Source organism: Trachinotus anak, unplaced genomic scaffold, assembly GCF_046630095.1.
Source record: "Trachinotus anak isolate AG129_WGS33_773 ecotype Australia unplaced genomic scaffold, CSIRO_AGI_Tana_v1 ptg000002l, whole genome shotgun sequence".
In the NCBI taxonomy this organism is placed as follows: Eukaryota; Metazoa; Chordata; class Actinopteri; order Carangiformes; family Carangidae; genus Trachinotus; species Trachinotus anak.
Genome location: NW_027273853.1, coordinates 7,223,254 through 7,233,197, shown reverse-complemented (window position 1 = coordinate 7,233,197; position 9,944 = coordinate 7,223,254). Strand labels below are relative to the sequence as shown.

The window sequence follows — 9,944 nt, the reverse complement described above, 5'->3', positions numbered from 1 at the left end:
AACAACGTTTTACAGTCCACTGTTCCTAGGAGACTTTTTGAAAAGAAAAAAATATAAATGCATATCTAATTTAATTAAATATTGGTATTTCTTTGATCATGTTGATAATATGTATAACTAATTGTAATATAAGCATTGTAGTATTCAATATATACAATAATGTAATACAGATGCACATACACTATATGTGCGTAAACATTACAAATTAGAATAAAAACTATTGTCCATATGAAGAAATTCAACTGGAAATGTGTGGAATATACTTGGTAATACTTTTGAACTGTGACTGAGTGACTGTGAGAGTATGTGTGTGACAACTGCAAGGAGCAGTGTCATCACATGGGCTTACAGAACACACACACACAGATGCAGGGGAGAAAGAGTGAGCTGCTAGCCACCGTGCAAACTGGTAGAACAGATCTGTCACATCTCATCTCTGCATTGCTCCTCTAAAAGTATTGGAGCCTCCATGCGAGATGCTTTGATTGGTGATTGTGTGTTTTTGAAACTTATTTCAGGGCTGTGCTCACTCTTTCATCCCTGCATGCAGTAGCCACCATGTTTCTGGTGTAACAGAATCGTGCTGGGCAGGCGACAGGTCCGTCTACAGTGTTTGCACTCTGAGCAAAGGTACAGCAGGAAAAGGGGCTAAAATTAGCAAGTACACCTGAGAGTTGCGTTTGCATCAATGCCGATCGGAGCCAGAGCCGATAAATACCTGGGTCTACTGCAGAGTCATTTGACCTGGGTCTGAATGCTGATTGTACCCTTTTCCAATGCTAACAAAAGTGCGATGTTAGCAGGTCTTAGCAGGTTTTTTGACCAGTGGAAAAAGGGCATTAGTGGTAGAGAGGCAGAGCAACAGTTTGGTATCAAGGCAGAGAAGCGCTGTGTGACAGACAAAATAAGGAAGATATTCTGATATTCAGTTTACTTCTACATCATCTTTCACATATTTCCCATATTGACTACACACGATCAAGCCATGTTTGGACCTAGTCTTTGACAAACCAGCGTCCCCCTCCCCCTCTCTCTACCAGCAGTAGATGTCTACCATGTGAAGGATTACTTCATTTGTTATGTTGTCAATAGGTAGGGAGTATAATTTGCCCTTGTAGCTGCTAAAGACACTCATAAACCACTGTGAGTGGACTGGTTCTATTGTGCACCGACAGTGAACTAAGAGAGTAGTTGGATCTGGAGCAGATTGTGGAGAACTCACAGAGTGTCAGATTGTTGTAACTCACTGTACAGAGGGAAGCATCAACAGCTACATTGTTACCTACAGATGTAGTGTTTTTTCTATGTTTGTAGACTGAGGCTGTTGTGGACTTTATGTTTATATATTTAGCCTTTTCTGCTGCTTACTCCTGCTGTTAATTCTACAGTTGGCAGCTATTTGATTTGTGTAGCCTAATATTGCTAGATTCAGTCGTATGCACAGGCTGCAAAGAGCCTGACAGGAACTGAATGGTTGCTTTCATACGAATCTCACCTGGGAGCAGTGTGTATGCTTTAAAATACAAATGCATATAAACCTGGTAGCCTAAAGATGTTCTGTAATCAAATAATTTTATCATATACCACCTTTTTTATCCCCTCCACTTCCTCCTCTAGAAATGTAAGGCAGTAATGTTTACTCAGAGTACATTTTAACTTACTTTGTACTTTTATCTGAGTAAATTGTTACAATATTCTACTACTACTTAAGTAAAATTTCTTTAAAGTAACATTACTTTTACTTGAGTTCAAGATCCTTTACAAGACTGAGGTCACAAATTTGTAATTAATCAAATTATGTAGGTTAGACAGGAATAATCTGGGGTAAACCTTGGGTTGGGGATAATAATCTAAACATTTTATGTGCTTAAATCTGTAGCGTCCTGTAAAAAGTACTGTACATCAAAATCATACATCGGTAGGTATTTGAGCAAGATAAATTCCACCACTGTACAATTTGTGTTAATAGAATAATCTGAAAAGCAGCCGCTGCAGCCTGCAACTCCTCCCCTGGCCTTTAGGCGGTGCATGTGGACAAGTGACGGGGCAGGGGGGGTTCATACGTGGCCCGTCGTTGCCGTCTATGGTCGTTGTGTGTCTGTATGAAGCTCTTCCAGCAGGGGTCACTGTAGACATCAGTCGGAATCGGTCACTGTTTACGGAAGTCCAAGTGACGTGTCACTGTCCACCGGAGCATTGTGGGAAAAAAAGTGGAGCCGACGGCCGCTGATGGCAGACTGCTCAATTTGGCGAATATCTTCGATTAGTGGGCAGTCTTAAAAAAAAACAAAACATAAATGTGTAGGAATTGTGCTGCTGTACGAATCTAATGTCCAGGTGCTCTGGAGAAGGTGAACATATGCCGGTGTCATCGCTGCTCTCCTGCGAACGGGCGCCCAGAGCAGAGAAGTGGGATACTGTGTCAATGGACCGCGGCGTTTTTATTTTCTTTTCTAAGGGAGGCGAGTAAAGTAGCCACGGATTATATTCCCGCTGTGGATGGGTGGGGGGGCGACTGCGCTCCCGCATTCCTTATCGTTTGAAGTTTCTTGAGATTTCTGTCGAAGGCGCCGTCAAATATGTCGACCAGCAGCCCCGAAGCGGTGAAGAAATTGCTGGAGAACATGCAGACGGACCTGCGGTCTCTGTCCATGGAGTGCAAGAAGAAATTCCCCCCAGTCAAAGAGGTTAGCCGGCTAGTTAGCTTCACCGAGCTGGTACCCTGGCGCTCAGCAGCTGGTCTTATTGCGAATCTGTTGTTCATAATGTAAATTAGTTTTGTTTGAACCCGTTTCTTCACTAACCACTGGGCCTGTGCTCTGTTGTGGGATGTGGACACTGAGTTGTCCTCATACTGTACGGGTGAATTAAAAGTTGTGTCAGCTGCTGGGCCCTCCTGTCTATCAGGCGCTCAAATAAATGAATAAACAGGTGTTTTTAATGGCCTGTTTCCCACCTTTTGGTTAATATGGTTAATCTGTTACAGTCACACAGTGGAGGGAAACCCAAATAAACTCAGCTGACTCACGTTATTCAGGCACATTCACTGGACATATCAGTCTGTTGTAAATTACTTGGAAGTACAGTAAGTTAAATTCACATTTACCCCCACTAGTAAATTATTTTGAGTGGCTATACTATAAGAGCTAAGTGAGTAAATATATATTTTCTAATTTGGGTGAACCAATCCCTTATTGCAGGAGAGTGGTCCCAAATTATTATTAAGTCCTGCAAATGTAGAAAATGTATCCTATAAATGATCTTTTGCAAAGCGTCAACACTTCAGATACTTCCAAATCACAAGAATATACATATATATGTACTTTGGCACAAGGTACATATAATCTGAATGGCCATGCATTTGTTATGGGACATGTTGGTGTTATCTTCCAATGCTGTTGGCACCTCAGATGAATTTCCAGTTAACCTCACTGTGTGGCGGTGGCTGCAGAAATGAGCGAGAAATATCTCAAGACCTCCACAGCTAAAACCAAAACTATCAGCATGGTTAAAGGGATACTTGTAGTGATTATTCTTCTTCTTATTATTATTCTATTATAATGGCAGGATTGCATTAATTTGTTAGGACAAAGTTAAGTTACATTGGTCTCTCTAGGATCTCATGTTGCGAGCTGATTTCACAACAAGCATGCTTGTATTGACATAGCCAAGAGCCATTTCATACAAGTGTTTTTTTTTTTTTTTTTTAATTCCTTGCAATGACACACTGTTTGTGGTTACTGACTGGCTTTGTTGTGTGGCAGTGATGGTGACATCATGGGTTGAGTGAGCTTAGAGAACAGAATAGTGCAAGGAGATGTGATGTCAGGGCCTTTCACAGTGTATGTGCATTGTCAGAGTCACACGTAGAAGACAACAACAGGTCATCCCAGCTTTTATGACTCCACCTCATTATGCACTCTGCTCTCAGCTGGTCCACAGGGCTGGATCAGAGTTAATTTACATCTGGAATGTAATTTATTGTCATCATTTAAATGTTAAAAGATTTACCCCACTGTTTCAGGATCATGTGGATGCTACTTTATCATTTTCATGTCACTGAAATGCACACAGGGTGGAGCTAGTCTTTGCCAAAGTAACGTATTTCACCTGACGCTGTCTCAGCCAGGGCCTCTTTACCTCAAATCCCTGTAATTCCCAGGTATAGCCTGCTTGCCTATGTAACAGTGGTCACACAGGTCATTAGATGAAATGTTCTATTGTATGTGGGGCATTGCTGGCCATGGAAATGTGCACTGACCAGCTGAGCAGGGAAATGCATATCAGGCTACATCAGCTTAGTTTGCTTTTCCTCAGGTCTCACCTTGGATAGAGACAACATTAAAATGAGAAAGAGAAATACCCCAGCAAGTGCTTCCAGTTCCTTTCTGTTTCTCTCACTGCAGACAGATTCAATCCCTTAACTTGAATGCTGGATGCTTCAAAATGAGGCGTGTGGCAGTCACACAGGACCATAAAAAGCATACAGCTGGTCTCAGGTCGAAGGCTGCTTGCTGGCCTTTGCCTTGGGGCCTTATGAAGCATCTCCTTCAAATATTGATTTGTCGTCAGCCAGGTTTCCTGGTCCTTACGAGCCTCTTTCCCTCAGGGGTCACAGGAGTGCAGAGAGCCACTTTGATGTTTCCCACTGTCTGAGCTCACTCACGCTCTGATTGATATTGTTGTGATTGGAACAACATTTTCCAATTTGGGCTGCCATGATTATATTTGCTGGGATGTGACCGTGCAACAAACAAGCTGAGTACCGGTGGCCGTTGTTTGAATTCAAATTATTTGGCTGGCATCTTGCAGCACACCAATGTGGTCCTCATTTCATTCCCCCATTCGTAAAATATGGCTGCCTTTTTGTCTTAACCACATTCTCAGCACATTCTAGTGTTAAAGGAATCAGCTGCTTAGGGATTTTAAAGTGAATCATGCTTGATAGTAAATGATCAAATCTTAATACCAAAGCATTGTGTCCTTATTGTGAAAGAAGAATAAGAAAGCCCTGTCCTCATTTCCCAGCCAATCCTCATTCCAGTTCCCTCCCCTATTTCCCAGCGCTTCTCCCACATTGACAATGCACCACAGCCAGTGCTCTCTGTGGGTTAAGATGGGCCAAGAAGAGTCTCATTGATTTTAAAAAATTTTTTTTGTATCATAGCTTCACACTCAGAACCAGTTTTTCATTGAGCAGCAGGCAGTGAAACCACCAGGGCTTTGCTGTCTGTTGTGCTCTGATTGCATTTGCTGAGGTGAAAAAAAAAAAACACCAGGCATCCAGCCCTCCGCTCTCTCTGTGGATGAGTCTGGTGCTGTCACCTCACTTGTGTGTAGCTCCCAGTGAAATGTGGCTGCTTGTCATGGGAAAACCTGCATTATGGGCAACCTTTGTATGGCTCACTTAGCGTAACTCATTTGCTCGACAGGTCACGTACGCTATACAGAGACAAAATAACAAGCAACATGCAGCGAGGGTTTGGTGAAGTGAGACTGTTGCACTGATGCGCGGACTGAATAAGCCATGTCTATAATATGCTAAGTCAGTTCCATAAAACAGCTGAGCTTGGAGAGACTCACAATATTTCTAAGGAAGTCAGTCTGTGATGAGCTTCACTAATGTTGCTTTGCAAAGAAATGAGCTGGCACTCAGACGTGGGTCAGTTCCGCTTTGAGGATTTCCACACAAGAACAGGCTCTGAAGAAGAACTGAAACTATCGAGCACTTCCTGATACAGCCTGGTTCTGACATTGGTTATTTAGCAGAGCCTTAATATTTAATGTCCACTGGGTGGTAGGAGTTTTAAATCATATTTGTGCAGGATTGTGTATGTTGTATACAGCAGACATTCCTGGGTAGTTTGATGATGAATATTCTGTCCATCGTTACTGTGTAATATCCAATCAGCTAAATGTGAAAACCTTCTGTTTTATATTAAATGTACTGTATGCATGTCACATCTCGCAGATGCACCAAAATCCACTGTGCAAAGTTATAATCTTGACCAAGAAATAAATAAACGCTAAACAAGCTGACCAACATGCCAAACCAACTTTCTACACTTTTGATACCTGCTGCTACAGATACATAAAGGCTGGTACTGAAAAGCAGTTGAGATTTAATGCCAAGCAAACTAAGGAGTGCATCCTGAGAGACTTTAAACATTCATTCATTGTCAATATTCAGCTATAACAATCATTGAGGACTCATTGGTTAATATGTTGGTGGTTATGTAGCTGGTGAACGCAAACAAAATTACTGTCATTCAATCTTAAAATGACAAGGTTTTCAAATGTTGCCATTCAGCACTTTCATACACTCTCTCACAGTGACATCATCAGGCCAGTGGTATTTCCCTCCACATGTTGGTGACGTCACAATGCTGACAGAGAGAAGCAGGTTTACACTTTACAACAGGAAGCTTTAACAGCACTTTCTATGAGGAAGTGGGTGGACAAATGTGTTTACTTGCAAAAAGAGAGAGATTTCACTGTTTTCAGTTGTTAAGCCAGTAGACCAAGATGAATTTTCATGGCGTAGATTTATAAGGTTTTAATGTGCAAACCTTGCAGAGATTCATTGCCGTTGGATCCAAGACGGAGTGTGTGGCTCCACTTGAGGCTGAAAGGAAAGGAAATCCAAACACTCTGCTTCTAATTAGAGATGTTTATTGGTTTTCTGCTTCTCCTCTTATGGGACTGACTCACAGTTTCTCAGAGGTCTCAGCAAACCAAAGAGGCTCCCTTTAAATCTACCTCATCTAACAACATACTGGGAGCCAACAATACTCAATACAGTCGTATGTGGTCATCAGACATAAACATACAGGGCTGCTTTGGGAAAGCCAGGACTGTTGACAAGTACAAAGAAAGCTCTTGTCAGAAGTATTTCAAGGGGACTTGAAAAACAATTTATAATATGGTGTTTGAAGAAAACATGCTCATCTTTCTCAGAGCTCTGGAGAGACAGGCTGCAAAATTTAATTGTAGTTGAGTAGACTGACATCTGTTGCGCACTTTGGAGATAGGTCGCGTTGTTGTTTATTTGTATTGGTTGCACATCACAGGTGTGAAGATGTCTGAAAACCAGCAGTCCTCAAAGCTCAGAGTGTTTTTATACAAATAAGTAATGTTTTATCTGACTAGCAGCCCAAAACCCAAAGATATTTATTCTACAATGATGTAAAACCAACAAAAGCAGCAAATCTGGCGAAAATACTGCTAATGTTTATAATATCTTCCTAATAGATGACTTAACTAGTTAATAATTATCAAACTTGAATTTTATTTTCTGTTGATTGACAAATCATTTAATTCATTAATTGTTGCAGGTCGAAACTCATCAGACTGCAGCTTTAACTTTAAATTTATATGACAAATGCAAAGCCAGAGAAAACATTTCCTGAGCTTTTATTATAAAGCTAGAAGCATCGTTTTAGTTGTTCATTTCTTTAAAAACCTCACCCAGACTCTCCCACACTGTGCAGTTCTGCCACTTGGCATTTCAGTTATTCTTCACTAGTACAGTATATTATTGTCTCAGCCTCTGGGAATATCAAAAGTAGCTATGGCAGGGCTGCTGTTATTTGGAACTGAGAGGCTCTCTGCGTTGCCCTCGTTGCCCTGTAATGAACTCTGGCTCTGTGCGAGGAACAAAGGAGAAGAGGGAGCCTAGCATTTTTTGAAGATTAACTTTTTAAGGAGCTGCATGGTAATAGGCCAATTCACTGTTTGTATGGAGAGCCTAGCCCACTAACCAGTGGTTGCTTGGTAACTGAAGATTCAGCGCGTTATGAATTGTTGACTCCTGCAGTGGCTCGACGTTGTGGCTGTTTAAATGACATGTTAAAGTGTTACAGTCACCTTGTTGACCAAATACTTCAGCCACTCTGATGTAAAGAGCAGTTGCAGCATTTCTCTCCATCAAGGCTGTTCAACTGAAAGTAGCATGACTTGCTTATTACTATTCATACTTTCATCTTGAAAGCGCAGAGAAGAGAAGTAGTAGACTGTAAATGATCACTCATTGGTCACTAAGATAAAAAGATTTATAATCTCTAATTATTAGGATTATGTTATTTCAGTGACCGCAGACATTATATGATAATGGCTGCTTTGAGAATAGAGTGGAGACTCTGGTTATGTGTAGCACATGCATGCTTGGGATGTAGTCAGACCATGGAGCAGCTGCATGAAAAATGCATCAAGGTAGTCGAGGCCCGTTGGCTGTTTGCTTGCTTGAGGATGTTGCTGCTACTACTGATGTCAGTGATATACCTGTGGTTGGGATTAGAGGCTGCAATATGCAAGTTTTTTTTTCCAGAATAAAATAATAAATTGATTACATTTTTGCAAGGAAGTCTTATCTGCAGTGGTGATAAGAGTTACATGAAAAAACACAATAGCTGAGTAACAGAGTGAATACTGGCATTGCTTAATTCCTGCTGACTGCCTTGGTTCATTGTGTGCTTCATCAGGTTAGATGCCAAGAAAAAAAAAAATGCTCATCAAGATATTGAATATTGTGGTTTTTCAGTCGGCAGCTGTACAGTAGTCTGAGGGTATGAATTTGCATAAGGCATCTTTTGGATAGGTTTTTATTTGCAGTAGGTAAGGTTGTGTTATTTTATGGTAATGACTGAAAAAAAGTTGATTTTATTGCCAGCATATTGTGACATTTGGGCTGGAGTGTTTCGAGATATTAAACTTTGGGTATCAGCCAAGCCTAGCAGATAGGGTGTGAGGGAGTAGTGATGGGGAGAGAAGGAGGTTATAGAGGTTATAGGAGACATTTTCAGGAACTATTATTATTATTATTATTGCATTTATTTTGTTCTCTTTTGTACTGTGTTGTTGTCTTTGACTTGTGCACCTGACTGCAAGCCAAGCTTCCCATCTGGGATAATAAAATGACCGTAACTGAACTGAACTGAATGGAGGTTGGAGGGATCTTGACAGGCTTGCGGTGACTTGCATGTTGTTGTAGAAAGATGATAAGAACAGCTTCTGTTTTGACTGGTAAATGCTCAGTGTGTCTGTTTCTCTCACTTGTCTCCATGTCATCCCCTCCTCCTCCCACCCTTTCTCTCTCTTGACATTACTTCTTCCCGCTTTCTAATTCTTTGCATCTCATCCCTGCCAGACACCTCACTGGGGAAATCACTTTCTACCAGCACATCCCTCTCAAGTTGAAGCCCATTCTGAGCAGATTTATCAGCCCCAATTCTGTCCTTCCCGTTTCTCCCCTGTGGCCATCATTACCAGAAGTTGTGTCCACCACCAGTAGCTCCGGTCAGCAGTGCTGCACCATCAGAACCTTCAGTGTGAACCTAAATGTCTCCTCTCTTTTTTTCTCCCCTGCCAGGCCGCAGAGTCTGGCATTGTGAAGATTAAGACCATTGCAGCCAGGAACACAGACATACTGGCAGGTAAGTGAGAAAGTGAGAAGGGTGGTGGTTAACCACGACTGAGAGGTCTAGTTGCCACTTTGTCAGAGGCTGCACATCACTCTGATTGGAAAATGATGAAATCTCATGAAATCTCACTCAAAATATTGTATAGATTTAAGTTATTTTAATTTAATTTGATCATTTCAGTGAGATTATTCTTGATTCTCTTGATAGAGTTTTTACTTGGCTTTGTAATACAGGTGCAACTCTGCTATTTCACACACAGACTCTTGTATATTTGCATCATATCTTAGTGTAAATGTTGATACATGTGCACTGTCCCATATGAATGAAGACATACAAGCAGGCAATAGTATTTATGTGTTTAAATTCACATAAACAAGAGACACACAGAATCATATCTTTCACTGTGATCTATCTTATTTATGGAGTCATCCTGTGATAAGTCATCTACATCATACAGGAAACACATGATCTTTAATTCCTCCAGAAAATATATTACTGTACACGGGTTGCTCACCCTGTGTACAG

General features: G+C 41.2%; 1 protein-coding gene across 2 annotated transcripts in view; it reads left to right on the top strand.

The window, feature by feature from the left end:
* The first annotated feature begins 2,174 nt into the window (after positions 1 to 2,174).
* The window catches only part of mon2 (MON2 homolog, regulator of endosome-to-Golgi trafficking), a 40,370-nt gene continuing 32,600 nt past the window's right edge, over positions 2,175 to 9,944 (top strand). For both annotated transcript variants that reach the window (XM_071493151.1, XM_071493141.1), the window contains exons 1-2: positions 2,175 to 2,687; positions 9,368 to 9,431. In XM_071493151.1, coding sequence (XP_071349252.1) covers positions 2,580 to 2,687; positions 9,368 to 9,431 — 172 coding nt within the window. In that variant the 5' untranslated portion in view covers positions 2,175 to 2,579. The remainder of the gene's footprint in view (positions 2,688 to 9,367; positions 9,432 to 9,944) is intronic.